This window comes from Saccopteryx leptura, chromosome 10 (genome assembly GCF_036850995.1).
Source record: "Saccopteryx leptura isolate mSacLep1 chromosome 10, mSacLep1_pri_phased_curated, whole genome shotgun sequence".
Lineage (NCBI taxonomy): Eukaryota > Metazoa > Chordata > Mammalia > Chiroptera > Emballonuridae > Saccopteryx > Saccopteryx leptura.
In genome coordinates this window covers 33,887,530-33,906,640 of record NC_089512.1, presented here as the reverse complement: position 1 = coordinate 33,906,640, position 19,111 = coordinate 33,887,530, and the positions used below count along the sequence as shown (strand labels likewise).

General features: G+C 42.8%; 1 protein-coding gene and 2 long non-coding RNA genes across 7 annotated transcripts in view; 1 reads left to right on the top strand and 2 right to left on the bottom strand.

Annotated features, from left to right (window-relative positions):
- LOC136382510 (uncharacterized) overlaps window positions 1-19,111 on the top strand; it is a 296,768-nt gene that overhangs the window by 113,516 nt on the left and 164,141 nt on the right. The gene's annotated exons all lie outside the window — the stretch shown is intronic.
- METTL6 (methyltransferase 6, tRNA N3-cytidine) lies at window positions 588-19,099 on the bottom strand. Of its 5 annotated transcripts, none has more exons than XM_066352144.1 (6): window positions 18,961-19,099; window positions 17,850-18,220; window positions 16,882-17,016; window positions 10,247-10,417; window positions 6,269-6,410; window positions 588-1,036 (listed from the first exon to the last, which is right to left on the bottom strand). In XM_066352144.1, exons 2-6 carry the CDS (start codon window positions 18,072-18,074, stop codon window positions 1,029-1,031), a joined length of 681 nt encoding a protein of 226 aa, XP_066208241.1. In that variant the 5' UTR covers window positions 18,075-18,220; window positions 18,961-19,099; the 3' UTR covers window positions 588-1,028. The 5 variants fall into 5 exon arrangements, with proteins under 5 accessions (XP_066208241.1, XP_066208237.1, XP_066208238.1 ...); XM_066352140.1 differs by lacking the exon at window positions 588-1,036 and adding an exon at window positions 4,646-5,030; XM_066352141.1 differs by lacking the exon at window positions 588-1,036 and adding an exon at window positions 4,646-5,030 and having other exon boundaries at window positions 17,850-18,224; window positions 18,961-19,092.
- On the bottom strand, window positions 2,940-4,511 carry LOC136382621 (uncharacterized). The gene is made up of 3 exons (XR_010747262.1): window positions 4,214-4,511; window positions 3,694-3,791; window positions 2,940-3,230 (listed from the first exon to the last, which is right to left on the bottom strand). It is a non-coding gene; the product is annotated as an uncharacterized lncRNA (long non-coding RNA).

Sequence of the window (19,111 nt, the reverse complement as noted above, 5' to 3'; positions counted from 1 at the left end):
TATTTATTTATTTGTTTGTTTTTTCTGAAGCTGGAAACGGGGAGAGACAGTCAGACAGACTCCCGCATGCGCCCGACCGGGATCCACCCGGCACGCCCACCAGGGGCAATGCTCTGCCCACCAGGGGGCGATGCTCTGCCCCTCCGGGGCGTTGCTCTGCCGCGACCAGAGCCACTCTAGCGCCTGGGGGCAGAGGCCAAGGAGCCATCCCCAGCGCCCGGGCCATCTTTGCTCCAATGGAGCCTTGGCTGCGGGAGGGGAAGAGAGAGACAGAGAGGAAGGGGGGGGTGGAGAAGCAAATGGGTGCTTCTCCTATGTGCCCTGGCTGGGAATCGAACCCGGGTCCCCCGCACGCCAGGCCGACGCTCTACCGCTGAGCCAACCAGCCAGGGCCAGTAATGGTGATTTATAAAGTAGGGAAGTAACTTTACTTTATAAAATTTATAAAGCAGAGTTATAGCAAGTTAAAGTATATAATGATAATTACTTACCAAGTACTTTATGTCGGATTTTCACTAAGTTTGGCAGAATAAATCTTTATAAGACAACTTACTATAGTTAAATCTTTTTATTTATACTTTGGTTGCTCTGTTACCGCCCACCATGAAAGCTGGAACGCCCACTAGTGGGCGGTAGGGACCAGGCTGACTACCACTGCTCTGATGAAACGCTACATATTTGAGAATGGCAGAAAGAAAAAGGAAAAAAAAAAAGCTAATTTTATTTTTAATGGAACCTCTGGTTTCAGTAGTAGAGCCTATTTAAGTTTATATTAAATATTTGCTCTCCAACAGCAAACAAGGTTCTCCAAAATACTGTTGGCATACACGATTGATTTCACAACTTTCCCCTCCTTGGCTGACAGCTGTGGACGAGGGAATGAAATGCCATCAAAGGCAACGATGACTAACGTGTGAGGAAGCAGGTAGCCATGCTGTAGTCCCCTCTCTTTCTTTGCCTTCATCCTGAGCAACAGCAAAAACAAATGCACAGAACCATATAGGGATGAGGGAGGAGCAAAGGATATTTTATTTACCTGCAAGAAAACAACAGGATCCTTGATTAGTGCCCCCAATGTGCCTGGGGTGGGGCCTAGCAGACACCTTCAGGGCTGGTCTCCTAAAAATGTCCAAATTGTTGAGAGCAAACCACCTTCAGTAGGCAAAGCGGATCAAATGCTGGATAAAATCTCCCTTGCTTCATCCTCACTGTGAGGCCAACACTGATATTATGAGCTAAAGTTGACCTAGAAAACACATTTGTGAGTATTTTCCTTCCTCTTCAATGGCAATAAAAACAGACATGTTGGAACTGGAATTGAGATGGGAGTTGAGGCCCACAGGCATATTTGGCACCTAGCGCCACCTTGTGGTAACATCCAAATCCTGGGCCCTTTCAAGGATACCAAGATTAAAAAATGACATCCCTCTTCTAGAGGAGTTTGGACTTAATGACAATCATAGGAGAGGTCATTTTCTTGAAGAATACAAATAGAAATAACTCGCACCTGACTGGCACTTTTAGTAAATAAAGCACACCCACGTGCTTTAATCTTGGCAGCAGCCTTGTGCTATTAGTAGGATCTCAGCTTTAGAGATGTGAAGACTGAGGCTCACAGAAGTTGGAGACTTGAATTAGGCAAGTCCTGGACTCAAACTCACATGTCCATACTCACAACTCTATAGTTTATTATTATTGTACTATATCATGCAGTGTATATAAAACCTCAAAAGAAATATATAGTGCTGTGTAGTATAGTATTAGGGTATATACTGTGGTAGAATACATACCCTGTACTACACATAATATATATTATATGGTATACATACCATACTGTATGGTACTATAATATTTATGCTATTTTCTACAGTATATAGCTAACCCGTCCCCACTGCTTTTCAGGGGCTGTTTCTGTCTGTGAAGACAACACAATACTGGTTGACTCTATAGTCTATGATTCAATAAATGCTGTTACAGAGCTTTGCTACTAATCTGTCATTGTTTTCCCAGGACCCTGGGCACCTAAATTGTGGGAGAACATATTTTTCTGTTGTCTTAAATCTGGGGTGCAATAACGGACATGTGCCCAGGGAGAATGGACACAAGGAACGGGAGGCAGTGGGACTGAAGCCATGTCTTTGTTTTTTGCGCACGAAAGAGGGACAAACAGAAGGGTAAGAGATGAGAAGCATCAACTTGTAGTTGTCCACTGATTGCTCTCCCATATGTCCCTTGACGGGGCGGGTCCAGCCAGCGACCTTTGGCTTCAAGTCAGTGACCATGGGGTCATGTCTATGATCCCATGCTCAAGCCAATGGCCCTGCACTCAAGCTGGTGAACCCTTGCTCAACCCATATGAGCCGTGCTCAAGCTGGCAACCTTGGGGTTTTGAACCTGTGTCCTCAGCATCCCAGGTTGATGCTCTATCCACTGAGCCACTGCCTGGTCAAGCTGAAGCCATGTTTTTATAATGCTCAGGCTTTTGGGGTTTTTTTTCTTTTTTCTTTTTTTTTTTACAGAGGAGTCAGAGAGAGGGACAGATAGGAATAGACAGAAAGGGAGACGAGAAGCATCAATTTTTCGTGTGGCACTTTAGTTGTTCATTGATTGCTTCCTCACATGTGCCTTGACCGTGGGGCTGCAGCAGACCAAGTAACTCCTTGCTGAAGCCAGCGACCTTGGGTCAAAGCTGGTGAGCTTTGCTCAAACCAGATCAACCTGCGCTTAAGCTGGCGACCTCGGGGTCTCAAACCTGTGTCCTTCGCACCCCAGTCCGACGCTCTATCCACTGCACCACCGCCTGGTCAGATGGCTTTTTTTTCTTAATTCACTGGCTCATAGCTAAAACCCTGATGGACTGTGTCACCTCATTCATTTAATTAGAAGTATATTTTACAACCAATATATTTTAAAGTGGGGTCACTGAGAGGTTACCTTGCTCAGTGTCTTTAAAAAGTCCAGCGGAAACTTTTGCAGACTTTCCTTTGTGGGGTAGGAATTTGGGGCTGCAGTTGCCCCTGTGAATCATGACAACTCCAAGCTGTGTCTGGAGGAAACTGTTGGCCTAATTCACAGGTGTCCCGTCACTCAACTACTGACACAAGTAGAGGCCTCTTGTCATGGCCAGGGCCCTGGTCGGCCTATGCAGCTTCCTTCACTCCTGTCTCCCAGGCATGTGGCCGCCCTGGACCGGCGACCTCCAGTAGGTGGCCTTGTCAGTACAGCTATCCCTGTTGTACAAGTGATGAGGTCACGATTCCAAATGACTTGGTAACAAAAGCCCATGCTCATCCTATACCACCACACTGCTCAACACGTTCTACTTCAAATGTCATTTATAACCAGCTCAGCCACTAAAACCCAAGCAACACTGGCCAGCACTAATGGAGGAAGAGGCAAAAGGACTTCTGGGGAGGGGGCATTAGGGAGTGCAGGGGCTGCAGCTGGGCGGGGCTTCACTGAGTGGTGGGGGCTGAGAGGGAGGAGTCCTGGACTAGAAGTGGGGAACCCGGCCTGCTCCTGGCTCTCCCCCAGGGCTCTCCCCGAGCAAACTGCTCTGAGGCAAGGTCTGACTCTCCTCCGTAAGGCCCATGAACACCTGCCCTGCAGGTCCACCTTCTTTACAAGCTGGTTAAAAAATCCCAAAGAAACTGCACAGGACAAACTCTGTACCATTATCAGTTTTGCTCTCACCTACTGCAGCCATCTTCCAGCCTTCAAAAGAAGGGGAGATAATACGACAGCCCAGCAGATGACAGGAGTCCCTCTTGCTGCCCGCTCCTTTGGCCCTCCTAGGAAGTCAAGGACAGGCAGCAGTGAGGACACCCAGCAGGCACAGGGTCTGAGACCCCTGCCTCTCCCTCCTCTAGCCGGGATTTATCCCAATTGTGCAGAACGGCTATGATTATTATCCAGCCCCTCCCATGGGGGCCCCCCTCTTCAGATGTGGTTGAAGGGCCCAAGCTTGCTACATGTGCAGTTCAGTCAATGTGCTCAAGACAAATGCTCTCATAGCAGCTTTCTCCAGAAAGTGAAATATACAGGCTTACAGGATCAGCTTTTGTTAGCAGGCCAAAAGAACTTGGACTATATTTCATAAAGTAAAAGTCCTCATATGAGAATGCTCAGGAAGCAGGTCAGCAGACCTATTGCAGGATGTCCCCCTGTTCCGCCCAACACTAGTTCTGTGATTCTGGCCCTGTCAGCCGTTTACCTCTAACCACGCTCCCTCATTTCCCACCAGGGAGTCAGGACAGTCCATCCACCGATATCTGGAGACCGGCATCGGCAGATGGGGGGAGAGGGAGGGGACAGGTGGTGGCCTTCCCTTCTCTCCCTCGGGGAAGTGTGGCAGGAACCAGTCCAATTATAGCAGGAGCCACAATGGGTTCTTGAAACACATATAAACTAAAGCAAAGAAAAATAGGCAAATATGAGACACTGGAAAAGAGAACGATCCTCCAGGCTAAAATTACAACGAATGTGTTATTTTAGTCTATCTGGCCTCGTTTTTCTACAGGGTTGTCTGACATCCTGCACACATCAGACTTCTAGACTCACACGAGTAATGACAAAGATCTCTTTAAGTGCTACAGGGTCCTTAAGCTTTCCTTTGGGACTTTTATAGTCGGACGACACGGCTAAATTATTCCATAAAACTTTCTTTACTTTTCAGACCTTGCAATTCTATTTGCTTTTGCATTTCTATAATACACACACACACACACACACACACACAGAGTTACTATTTTTTAATACAAAAGTCATATATACTCATTTAAAAAGTTAAAATATAAAAGTATACAATATTAAAGGCGTGACTCTAAACTTTTCTCTTCAAGTAAAAGGTCATGACTTGTGATCCCGGCCCGAGGTCACAGGAGTTGGGTTCTTTGGAGGCTTCCGGAATTTACCCTGAAGGAAAACCCTCGGCACACACAGGCCTTCCTTTTTATTCACTGTCTCACGAAACACGTACTCGTTCACCACTTCTTCATACCCCACGTCCGTGAAGAGCCGAGCCAGGAATTCTGGAAGACAAGCGAGCCAGCCGTGCTCAGCACTGACGGCAGCACACTTGCTGTACACAGGGAAGGGGGGAGAGAAGGCTGAGACAGATGGTGTTTGTAATGGAATGAAAACTTCAATGCTAAAATTTAAAGGATCTGTTTTGGAAAGTAACACACTCCTATTTCTCATCATCTTACACCCAAATAGAAACCTCTCAGCCAAAAATGTAATCAGGAAAGTTTAAGGATAACCTGGACTGTGCCCCATCTTTCCCTGGAACGAGTCCCCAAACACAAAAGCCTACTGGGTGGATCACATAAAGTCTGCATCTGATTTGTTTACACCAAGCACCTCATCTATCCCAACATGGAGAAAAACTGTGAGCAGTGGAGGGAAAATCACCTGATGGTGACATACCCTAAGGAAAACTTCACCCAAATGATACAGCACTACATGTTAAATGAAACAAACAGAATATGGCTCTGTAGCAAAAATACAGACTCTTACTAGGGGCATTACTCCAAAGACGGTGCACTGAAACACCTCACGGATACTACGCACCTTCTTATTTACAACTGGTATCATCGAATTTCATGAATCAGAAACACTAAAACAAATTTTAAATTTTCACTTGACATTTTTTATGATTTTGCAGTTTAAATGGTAATCACTCACTTTTCATTTAGAATCCAAAAGAATATTTCATTTCAAGAAATACAGATGTTTGAAAAAAAACAGAGCTTAAGAAGGTAATTATTTGGCTTAAAACTCATGTTCAAAATACCTAAAAGACTGAAATAATGTTTGGTATGGATTTCTTAAATAAAAAAATGACTTTTTAAGGACCTCTCTATAGTAAACTTGTACATTTAAATACAGATCCAATTACTTCTAGAGAAAAATGTCTGTGACCTGGGAAAGTACTCACAAGGCAACACTGACCCATTTTCTCTATTTGTGACTGAAGAGAGTGGAGAAGGCTGAGTTGCCCGCCGCCCCTTCGGGCACAGTTCCCGGTAGGGTAGCCACGTGGCATGTCAGAGCCTGTCTGCCAACCCCGGCTGAGCAGACCCCCTCACCAGGAGGCCGTGAGCTCCGCAGGCCAGGGCTGTGTCTACGCTGTCCAGGTGGCACACGTTAGGGAGTCTGCTCCAGGCTCTGTGCTTGTGTGCCAAATGCAGCGATCCCAGCCCGACCAGTATTACAGTGATAAAGCAATCTCGTAAACAGAAATAAAGACCAATTCCATTCCTCTTACCATCGGTAAAAAAATACGATCTGGTTCCGTCTTGTCTAACATAAAAGTTTTCTCCAAGTTTGCTGCCAGCTTTAAACCTAAGCATGGCGTGATCATACAGCCCATAGTCACGAAACAAGACACCTTTGCCTGGTTTTAATACCTACAAAGCAAAAACAGGTTGCATATAACTCTGGGGAATGCAGTCAAACAAAGCTTACCATAAAATCTGATTGATTTAGAGATTAACTTACTATTATGATAATTATGAAAGGGGTCAGACTGAAATCCATATAATATGAAGAAAAAAAGGGCCTGTTAATCAAAAATAGTCAGACTTGGCAGTATGTCCATGAAGGGATAGTTCTGCAGCACTTACAAGAGCATGCTGAGAGGTCCAGTGTCATACAATTAAAATGTTAAAGATATTAAACGAAACAGTCTTATCCTCATTAAAGCAAGTTCTCCCAACATTTTATTAGCCATCTCCTAGTACAAGACCCTGAAGCCAAACTATCTTTTTCAGAACAATATGATGTCATTTTGGCTTTTTCCAATGCTGGCTGGCTTTCCTCATCCTGAGTCTCAGCTCTGGTTTCGCTGTGCTATGACTATGTAGAGCTTACCCAGCCACGCTAGTATCTGACCTACGCCTAGCATTCACTGGACAGCTTCCCAGACACTGTCTCATTGGATCTTCCTCTAATTCTGAGAGAAAGGAAGGAGTGTGATTACTATCCTCCTGTAAGAGGAAACTGACATTAGAAGAGGTAAGTGATTTGCATACAATCACTATCAGCTACTAAGTGGGGGAGTCAGGACTCACACTTGGCCCCATGTCAGGCCCAGCGGGAGTCCCTCACTAAAGCCTTTAGGAGATGGTGTCACAGGTAGATGTCTCAAGAAGGTGGAATCAGCAGGCATGGGTATAATTGCTCTATCTTACAAAGCAAATAGCCATATGTTTTTCAGGATGAAAAGAAAGTGGTACATGCCGTGACACTTGCTTTTTATATTAAAATTCTTTCAAACTGCATTAACATTACCAAATCAGAGTGGACTTCAAAAGGGGCACTAATCTTACTAACTTTTATTCTGACCCACCACATCAAGAGAGCTTTTCAGACATATGACATATACTCCCTATAATAGATATTTGATGCAGTTTGAAGTATTTCTTTCCGAATAGAATATAAAATATTGTCCATAATACTTTCAAGTGTACTTGCAGATTCTCTCATGTAGTAAATTCTTATCAATACTAGCATGCATTATAAATATTGTCAGTCAAGAGCTTCTTAGATAACAACATTCTTATCTTGGTCAAAAATGCCAAGTTTTAAAATATGAATAACCAAGAGGGGAGAATTCTGAAAACTTCAGCTCCCACGAGAAAGATGTACTCTTCACTTCAGAAGACATGCTGCACAGGACAGTGGAAAGCGCATCACTCCGGAGTTCCGAAATCACTTCCTGTCACAGTCCTTCCGTTAACTGGCTGAATGACCTTGAGCAAATAAGTCATCCCTCTGTATGTTTTCCGGACTGATACTAAAGCCTTCCCCGATCATGGAACTGGACACTTAACCAGGCATTTCTCAATGCAGGTCCTTTCATTCTCCCAATAACTCCGAGAGCGGGTAGGTTACATCTATTATCCCCACTGTACAGTAGCTAAGGTTCAGAGTAAAAGCGATTTGCCTGAGGTTGCAAGGCAAATTGACAAATTATGGTGACAAATTTGATCTACTTTGTAATCCTTTTAATATTTTCTAATTAGCCTGACTAGGTGGTGGCAATGGCTAGAGCATTGAGCTGAGATGCTGAGGACTCAGATTAGAAACCCCGAGGTTGCCGGCTTGAGCGCGGGTTTATCCGGCTTGAGCGCGGGTTTATCCGGCTTGAGCATAGGCTCACCAGCTTGAGCACAGGGTCACTGGAATGAGCGTCAGATTACAACCCCACAGTCGCTGGCTTGAGCCCATGGTCACTGGCTGGAGTAAGGGATCACTGGCATGGCTGGAGCCCCCCAGTCAAGGCACATATGAGAATCAAGGAACTAAAGTGCTACAACTATGAATCGATGCTTCTCACCAGCCCCACTCTAAAATCAATAATAGAAAAGAAAAGAAAAGAAAAGAAAAGAAAGAAAAACTCTATTTATGTGTGGTTCATGTAGGAAAGATGAAAAATGGCCCCAAACTCAAAGAAAAGGCCTTGGCTCTATACTTAAAGTGTGATAAGTGAATATTAATATATTTTAAGTTATAATAAAAGAACTTACCATTTTTATGATTTCTTGATTTTGTTGGTTTTAAATTATTCAACATCATTACCAATTGTTTGTATAGATAAGATACCTTCTGCCTGACCAGGCGGTGGCACGGTGGATAGAGCATCAGACTGTGATGTGGAGGTCCCAGGTTTGAGACCCTGAGGTCACCAGCTTGAGCCGGCTCATCCAGTTTGAGCAAGGCTCACTAGCTTGAGCTCAAGGTCACTGGCTTGAGCAAGGGGTCATTCGGTCTGCTGTAGCCCCCCAGTCAAGGCACATATGAGAAATCAATCAATGAACAACTAAGGAACCACAACGAAGAACTGATGTTTCTCTGGGGGGTGGGGGGAGGGGGTGAAGAAGGAGAGAGGGGTTGGGGGAGGGGAGGGGCACAAAGAAAACCAGATAGAAGGTGACAGAAGACAATTTAACTTGGGGGGGAGGGGTATACAGCACAATCAAATGTCAAAATAATCTAGAGATGTTTTCTCTCAACATATGTACCCTGATTTATCAATGTCACTGCATTAAATTTAATAAATAAATTAAAAAAAAAAAAGAACTGATGTTTCTCATCTTTCTCCCTTCCTGTTTGTCCCTATCTGTCCCTCTCTGACTCTCTCTGTCTCTGCCACAAAAAAAGACACCTTCTACTATAGTTTACAAAGCACCCTCATCTTATAATAACTTTGAGTGAAAGAGACCCCCCCCTTTTTTTTATTTTTAGTGACAGGAGGGGAGGCACAGACAGACTCCTGCACATGCGTGGAATGGGATCCACCTGGCATACCCACTAGGGGGCGATGCTCTGCCCATCTGAGGCCCTTGCTCTGTTGCAACCGGAGCCATCCTCTGTGCCTGGGGCCAACTCACTCTAATTGAGTCTTGGCTGGGGGGGGGGGGAAGGGGGAGAGAGAGAGAGAGAGAGAGAGAGAGAGAGAGAAGCTAGAGGGGGAAGGGGAGGGGTGGAGCAGATAGGCGCTTCTCCTGTGTGCCCTGACCAGAAATCGAACCTGGGACCTCCACACGCCAGGCCGATGCTCTACCACTGAGCCAACCGACCGGGGCCTTATTTTATAGACAAGGAAATTGAGGCCAGGGAAGGGAGATGAGGTAGCATATCTTGAGTCGCGTGACTTATAAGTGAAGCTTTACGTCCTGAGTGCTATAGTGGCCTCCTGGTGGCCAGAGCAGTTTGGGTTCTCCCCATTTTAATAGCAATGATGACAATAACTACTACAGCAGCTGACTTTTAAAGAGCACTTACCATGTTCTAGACGCTATGCTAAGCACATTATACATATTTCATAGATTCTCACTGTAATTACATTTGTACAGGTAATGAAACTGAGGCTCCGAGAGGTAAAGGAACTTACCTAAATAGGGAAGCCAGATTTTGACACTAGGCACCCCTGACTCCCAACTGTGTGCTCCTGACCACTGCACCACACTTCTCTTGCTTTACAGCAGGGTTCCCTAGAGCCCAGGTAAAAAGCATCCTTGCTGTAAGGCTGGACAAGCTCTGAAGAACACGAAGGTCACTAAGTAAATCAGAGTTTAGGATGGATGTTTTATGGGGGAGAATCTCTTTCCATACTTGGACTGCATAGCCGACCTGGTGAGAATGGAAGCTCTTGAATCTAGACAGTACCCAAACCTCAGAGGGAAGGCAAGCGAGAAGACTGGGCTGTCCAGCCCTCAAGTGCAGGCTCCAAACCACCAACCTTGTGAATGTTCTGCAAGGCAAGGTGCATCTTATCAGGGTGAACAGCGGAGAGCACGAATATCAACATGGCGACATCCACAGACTCTGCAGGCACGTGTTCCAGAAGGTCATCTTTAGTTAGGTCACACTGGAATGCCTTGCATCTCCTTGTGTCATACAAAGGATTTTGCTGCAAAGGGGAAAAACAAACAAATTTTAATGCAACACCCATGTTGATACATATAGAAAAATACAGCCTCCAAAGATCCTGTTTCCACTTGTGTCCTATTGCACAGAAATCGCTGATCACTGTTATGGATGAAAGTGAACCATTTGCACATTAAAGCTTATAATATTCAATCTATGAGAGGCAAGATTTCATTTTAACAAATCATTTTTAACTGAGGAGAGAACATAATCTATCACATATTCAAAACTAAGCATTTTAGAAGCATATATTCCAGAGGGATAGTAACCAAAATTTGCCTATTTCCTATTCCTCCTTTGAATCACCCACTACAAAACTAACTCCTACAAGAAGTCCTCTTGCTCCTCTTATTGAGACGCTCCAACAGTTCTTCTGGGTATGTTTTCCCTTGACGCAGCAAGCTAAATAAACTTCTTACTCTAAGTGTGTTCCTGGTACATTTTGGTTGGTGGCTTTCAACACATATATAAGTGCAGGATAAAGAAAAATATTAAACTTTTCTTTAATGTAAATAAAGACCTGAATAAATAGAGAGACATACAAAATTATTGGATGGGAAGATTCAATATTGAAAAGACAAGTCTACTTATTGTTCCACTTAAAAGTCCAGTGCAATCTCAACTGAATCCTAGTAAATTTCTAAAAACTTGACAAGTTAACCTGGAAGCAAAAATCTTTAGGAATAGTCAATTTTCAAAAATGAAGAACAATGAAGAAGGTACACTACTGAACATCAAAACATTACAAAATGGTCTACCTGAATCATTACCAGCTAGAAGCAGTGGTCATTGGGACTTGGACGTGAGCTGCAAAGTATAGAATTGTGACAATTCCAGTGCCATGCGGACTTTTCCTGGATGTGGACTTTTACTAGACTCCTGCTCCTTGTGACAGTTCCTAACAGACTGAACTGGGGTTGGGTTGCATTTTTCAGGGATTTGGCGTGGTGTTGGGGCCAACTTGGACTTGGTGAACATGTTAAGGACACTACTCTTTTATGGATTCTTGCTGTATTGGCCAAGAGTTTGCTTAAAGGCTTTAATCACTGTAAAAAAAAAATAGAAGACTGGATAAAGAAGATGTGGCACATATACACCATAGTATACTATTCAGCCATAAAAAATGATGACATCGGATCACTTACAACAAAATGGTGGGATCTTGATAACATTATACGGAGTGAAATAAGTAAATCAGAAAAAAACAAGAACTGCAGGATTCCATACATTGATGGGACATAAAAACGAGACTAAGAGACATGGACAAGAGTGTGGTGGTTACGGGAGGAGGGGGGAGGGAAGGAGGGAGAGGGGGAGGGGTACAAAGAAAACTAGATAGAAGGTGACGGAGGACAATCTGACTTTGGGTGATGGGCATGCAACAGAACTGAAGACAAGATAACCTGGACATGTTTTCTTTAAATATATGTACCCTGATTTATTGATGTCACCCCATTAAAATAAAAATTTATTTATTTAAAAAAAACATTACAAAATGGAGCACTAATATAGCGTGGTTCAGATGGGAACAAATAGATGCTGAGAAAGAAGAGCACCCAAACAAACCATGTGTATGGAGAAATTCAGTACTGGATATGACAAGAAGACATGTGACAAAGATGACAGTTAAATTTATAAAATGGTAGGTAAGAAAGATGACAATTATCAGGGAGAAAAAAATAAATTTTTCATTCAATTTACTGTGCTACTTTCATTCAACAAGTAGCTCCCAACCTTACAAGAAAAAAGCTCAAAAGAGAGCAGAGTAACGACTTTTTTGTGAACTCATCAAAGAACAGAGGTCAAAGAACAACCATCCTCCCCAAAATCTGGAGAGAGGTGCCTTTAGGCAAAGACAGGACCCAAGCATTTGCTTACCTGAAGCAGAAGCTTCCAGATGGAAAGATAAAACTAGAAATCGAGAATTGCTGGACACCGAGTGGGTGTTACAGTGTGAGCTCCTGGAGGCTGAGGCCACAAGGATGGTGCCCACCCTTCTGCAGGGGTTTCCACCAGCAGTGTCACCAGGGTCCCGAAGAGAGGACAGTGTGCTTTCTGGTGCTGAACTTTCTCATCTCCTTTAAGGAAGAAAGGCCTAATTTGCAGGGGAAAGATCATCTGAGGTCCGTAGCCTTAGGATACTGGTGGAATAGCACTGCCACTGGGGGAAGAACTACTCTGCCCAGGTTTAGTCTTAATCTGCAGAGAGAATGGCCTCAAGACCATGCACTTATATATGTGTTGAAGACTTCCCACAGCCAGGGAAGGGATGGAGAGAAAAGCTCGATTTCTGGAGAGGCAGAGAGCCACACCCGAGACACAGGCTGAGAATGAGAATATTAGGAACAATCCCTTCTCCCATATGCTACGAACAAGTCTTCAGTAATAATAACAGTGGATTACAGCTGGAATAGGCACAAGAGACAGACTCTTTATGGAGAACAGCACAAAGGGAAGATCCAAAGCTAAGAGGAGAGACAAAAACAGTCACCAGAGGTTTGAATTCTGTGGTGCCCATAGCAACAATAAAACTCAGGTAACAATAGCAAGACTTCAAACACAGCCCAACTTCTGTCTAGATTATTACAAATCCTCATTACCTTAGTAACCACTGTCCTCTATAACATATCTGGCTCTCAACAAAAGTACAAGGCACACCAAAATATGAGAAAAAATAGTCTGAAGAGCAATGATCAGAACCAGTCTAAAATATGACAGATGTTAGCCTGGCCTGTGGTGGTCCAGTGGATATAGTGTCAACTTGAAATGCTAAGATTGCTGGTTCAAAACCCTGGGTTTGCCTGGCCACATTCTTCTCGCTCCCCTCACCTCTCCTCTCTCTATAAAATCAATAAATAAAATCTTAAAAATATACATATATAGCCTGACCAGGCAGTGGTGCAGTGGATAGAGCGTCGGCCTGGGATGCAGAGGACCCAGGTTCGAAACCCCAAGGTTGCTGGTTTGAGCGCGGGGTTGCTGGCTTGAGCGTGGAATCACAGAAATGACCGTGTGGTCTCTGGCTTGAGCCTATAGATTGCTGGCTTGAAGCCTGAGGTTGCTGGCTTGAGCCCAAGGTTGCTGGCTTGAGCAAGGGGTCACTTGCTCTGCTGTAGCCCCCCGGTCAAGGCACATATAAGAAAACAATCAATGAAAAAGTAAGGTGCCACAAGGAAGAATTGATGCTTTTCATCTCTCTCCCTTCCTGTCTGTCTGTTCCTATCTGTCCCTCTCTCTGAAAAAATACAGATTGGTAGGTAGGTAGGTAGATAGATAGATAGATATGTATATTATCAATATATACAGATAGATAAAATGTAGCAGACATTGGAACTAAAAGTTTGGGCATTTAAAATAACTATGATTAATATGTTAAAGGCTCTACTGAAAAAAGTGAACAACATGCAAGATCAGACATAATTTCAGCAGAGAGAGAAAATACAAAAAGAATCAATTGGAAATGTTAAAAACCAAAAACAGTAAAAGAAAGAATGCTTTGACAGGCTCTTCAATAGGAATGCCTATTGCTTAGGAAGTAATCCTAGAATTTGATGAAAGGACAACAATAATTGTACAAACTAAAAATGCACAGAGAAAATAAATTAAAAAAAAAAATCATCCAAGAGCTGTGGTACAATAGCAAATGGTACACAGACATGTAATTGGAATCCCAGAAGAAGAGGGAAAGGAACTGAAGATATAATGACCAAAAATTTTCAAGATTATAAGACACAACAACCAAAATTATAAAAAGAATAGATAGGTAATTATAGAACTCCTAAACAAGATATAAAACCTTACATCTCAAAAGGAACAGATTAATAAATTTGATATAATTTAAATCTTGTCATAAAACAGTATCAAAAAACAACACTGAATACACTAGAAGAAATGTTTGCAACACATACAACAGAATATCCAGAATACATACTAAAAATAAAAGCAAAAATGACAGAAAAATGGGCAGAGGTTATCAACAGACAATTCATACTCTAACATAAACTCTGTGTAAATTGGGGGTTTTTGCCCATTTTGTTCACTACTTAATCCCAATGCTTAGAACAGTGACTGACACACAATAGGCTCTCAATAAACATATGGAATAAAGGAACTCACACACACAAAACTAATGCTCATTCACATTACTACAGAGACTTCAACCTCACAGATTAAAAGGAATAAACAAATTAAAATATGGAGAGATTATATTTTGTCCATAAGATTGGGAGATATAGCCTGACCAAGTGGTGGCGCTGGGATGCCAAGGACCCAGGTTCAAGACCCCGAGGTTGCCAGCTTGAGCGCAGGCTCATCTGGTTTGAGCAAAAAGCCCACCAGCTTGAACCCAAGGTTGCTGGCTCCAGCAAGGGGTTACTTGGTCCGCTGAAGGCCCACGGTCAAGGCATGAATGAGAAAGCAATCAATGAACAACTAAGGTATCGCAATGTGCAACGAAAAACTAATGACTGATGCTTCTCATCTCTCTCCGTTCCTGTCTGTCTGTCCTTGTCTATCCCTCTCTCTGACTTACTCTCTGTCTGTGTAAAAAAATAAACAACAACAACAAAAAATTAAATAAAAAAAAGATTGGGAGATATAAAAAAGACTGACATCAAATGGTGAAGGCATAGAGAAAAACGTGTATGTATATCACCGGTAAAATTATAAATTGGTATTAAGTTTCTAATATTTTATCATTCATTTTTTTTTTTCCAAGTGAGAGATGGGGAGAGAGACAGACTCCCGCATGTGCCCTGACCGGGATCCACCCAGCAACCCATCTGGGGCCATTGCTCTGTCCATCTGGGGCCATGCTGGCAACTAAGCCATTTTCAGCACCTGAGGTGGAGGCTCCATAGAGCCATCCTCAGTGCCTGGGGCCGATGTGTTTGAACCAATCGAGCCATGGCTGTGAGAGAAGAGAGAGAGAGAGAGAGAGAGAGATTAAAGGGGAGGGGAGGGAAAGGGTAAAGGAGCAAATGGTCACTTCTCTTGTGTGCCCTGACCGGGAATCAAACCCAGGACATCCACACACCGGACCAACACTCTACCAACCAGCCAGGGCCTATCTATATATTAAAATTTAAATGCATATACACTTCCTTCCATGATTCATCATAGAGAAATGTGTACATGTATTTTGGGAGCATGTGTATAATACTGATTATATTAACCTTACTTACAAAACAGGAAATCAGAAAGAATTTACAGTAATTGTTAAAGTATGGTATATCTCTTCTATGGAATACTACAACAGGTAAATAACATGTAGTAGACCTATACATATTAAGATAAAACCTCTGTAAGATATAATATAGAATGACAGAAACAAGTTACAGTATGGTGGGATACCACTATTAAACAAAAAGTCTAATGAATGCTAAAACTGTGAAATGCTGTTGAAAAACTAGATATTGCAGAATATCCCCCACATATTTGTTCATGGCAAAAGGGAAATATTTTTACAATGAAGGAATTAGGTATTACTACCATAACCCACTGATCAAAACTAGTAACTAGGCATTATTGCCTCCTAACAGGATGCAATATGAAAGATACATCACCTATTATTTTTGCCAAAAATAATTTACCTGATTTAAATCTAACTTTTAGTTTACCGCAAAAATAGAGGACAGAGAAACAAGTTAAACAATGATACAAAACAAAAATAAATCAAAACATTTAAAATGTGGGACCTCATTCCAGAAAGTGACCTGTTCTCCAAAAACTAAATATCAGCCTGACCTGTGGTGGTGCAGTGGATAAAGCGTCGACCTGGAATTCTGAGGGCGCCGGTTCAAAACCCTGGTTTCCCTGGTCAAGGCACATATGGAAGTTGATGCTTCCTGCTCCTCCCCCCTTTCTCTCTCTCTCTCTCCTCTCTAAGATGAATAAATAAAATCTAAAAACAAAACAAACAAAAAAAACACAAAAAAACCCCTAAATATCAGTGCAGAAAAAGGTCAACGTGAAGGGCAGGAATGTTTTAGGCTAAGGAGATTTAAGGTACATAATGAAGTATAAGAAGTAGTCCTTGATTAAATATAGCTATCAAGGATACTGAGGACTATCTGGGGAAATCTGAATCTGGATTGGGTATTAATGACATTAAGGGATTCCAGTTATCTTTGTTAGATATGTTTTGTGGTCACATAGAGAAAATCCTATAGAAGATGTATGCAGGTATGTTTAGAAGTAAGTGTATTTAATTTATTTTAAAACAATTCAGCAAAGAAAAAGACCTATAAAGCAAATGAGGCAAATGCTGGTAATCATTAAATCTGATGTAAGTATACGGGCGTCATTACAGAGTTTCTTTCTATTTTTCTGAATGAATTTGTCTTTCTATATGTAAACGGAATACTTCAGAGAGAGGACTGAAATTGGGCAAATGGATATAAAAGGCAAGCCAAACAAATCTAAAAAAACAGAAACATAAGCACCAACCTTGACATATTCAACTGCTCTTGGAGAAAAATCACAGGCATACGCAAAGATATTCAGATCTTCTTCTAAAAGTGGGAATAAACAATTTCCAACCCCACAGCCAGCTTCAAGCACAGTCAATTTTTGACCTTCAAACTGAGGAAAGGGAACCCAAAATTAGAGTACACTACTTTGTCATAATGAAGAAATAAACTGCTTGACCTGTGGTGGCACAGTGGATAAAGCATTGAACTGGAATGCTGAGGTTGCTGTTTTGAAACCCCAGGCTTGCCTGGTCAAGGCACATATGGGAGTTAATGCCTCCCCTTCTCTCTCTCTTTCTAAAAATGAATAAAATCCAAAAAACAAAACAAAAAAGAAATAAAGCAAACTAAAAGATCCAGAACATGAAAGACAAAGTCTTTGCCCCCAGAGGCAATAAATAAATAAACAGAACCAAAAGTTAATAGTGATATCTCAATTTGTTGTCCAACATTGAGCAGTTTGGTGTGAAGAAAACCCAGCATAATGGCTAAGAAACAGGCTTTGGAGCTACACTGATTACACTCAATCCAGACTCCTCCCCTCGCCCGTTTTCCATCATTGGACAAATCACTTAAAACAGCTCTGTGCCTCAATTTCATCAGTAAGTGGGGCTGACACCAATGCTTACTTCACGGTGCTATTACAGATGTGAAGTTATAGAAAGGGGCCATGGTAAAGTGTTCATCATCATCATTATGAATCTGTCACTGAAGTTAGTATGAATTTAATATTTACAACTTTCAGATTAGCTTTAAAAAAGAAAACAGAAATGTATTATACAACCCAAGAACTGCTAAAGCTACTTGAGACCAGTCTATTTCTCTCTCAGATACAAAGTATTCTGACAGCCTTCCTAAATCTCTACCTCACTTCCATAAAAAAATGAAATAAAATGCTCCTACACATTTTAAATGAAGAGCAGCTCAAATAAGGTGTAACATTACCTCCCTACAAGATCTGAGCTCCTCAAATTCTCTGGTGGTCCAGTGTCTATCTTTGAAAAAATTAGTACTATTTCTTTTGTAAAAAAGATCCCAGTTCTTCTGGGCCTCTTGTTCCAGTTTTTGCTGTTTAAAGTCAGACACTAAAGCCTGGTCTCTTTTCAGTTTCTCCTCTTCTTCAGAGCTGAGAATCCTTGCTTGCAGCCCTTTCCTTTGCAAAGATGTCATCTCCTAAGTTGATGGCCATATATTTAATACTGCTGAAAACTCGCCATCCCGGAATACTCTGGGGAATCCAAGCTTATTCTGCATACACAGGCAGGGTTTTCTCAAATGTGATTCCTCAGGTCGGGTTCAAGGTACAGGAGACATTTCTACCTTGCAGGAAAAAAGAACGAAATTCTGGTTAGTGGTTCTAGAGCAGTTCTTCAAGAGGCTGAGTTAGTGGTTCTAGGACAGTTCTTTCACCAAACAGTTCAATTCAACAAAAGTTGACTAGCGCCGACTCTTACACAAAAATCTGTCTGTCATAGAAGAGGTCACAGAGAAGATCAAGACAAAGTCTCTACCATCAGGGGCTTACATTCAGTGGCCCGGGCTCACACGCACGGAACTCTAATTCAAACCAGAATAAGTCATCTATTAAATAGGTTTAGATTAGAAAAAGGACACTCCCAAGAACGGGCTGAGAAACCCTGGAGAGAAAATGTTCATTAATTTTCGGGGTGGCTTGAACTGATTTAAGAGATGACTTAACAAAAAGCTGCCCAGATTGGATGCGGTTGGTCAATTCCTAGACAGAAGTGGGGTCATTGGTTCCCAAAGATCCAAGACTCGGTGGTTGTTTTTCGGGGAAGATGGAGCTACGCCTCCGAGGTCTGAGTCTCCGATCGCACCCACAAGAAGCTCTCCCACAGCCAGAGACCCTCGTACCACCAACAAGGCACAAAGGGGACGAAGAGACCGAGTGACGCGTGGCCGAGGGTCGCGAGGATCCACCCGTCTCGGGAGACTCGGGATAAACTAGGCCAACCCGGCCGCTAGGGTGTAGGCAGAGCCGGTCACACTGGCTATGAGACCCGCGTTAATCTAGCCCGCTACGCGCTGGGCTCACCGTCATCAATTCCCAGCTTCACTGGGAGGGTCAGGGCCGCGCGCACTTAGCCCGCAGCCAGGCCCAGTCCTCGCAAGCAGAATTTGGGAGCCGCCGCGAAAACGTCCCAAGTCAGTACGAACCCAACTCCGGGACCTCAGAGTCCCGGCGG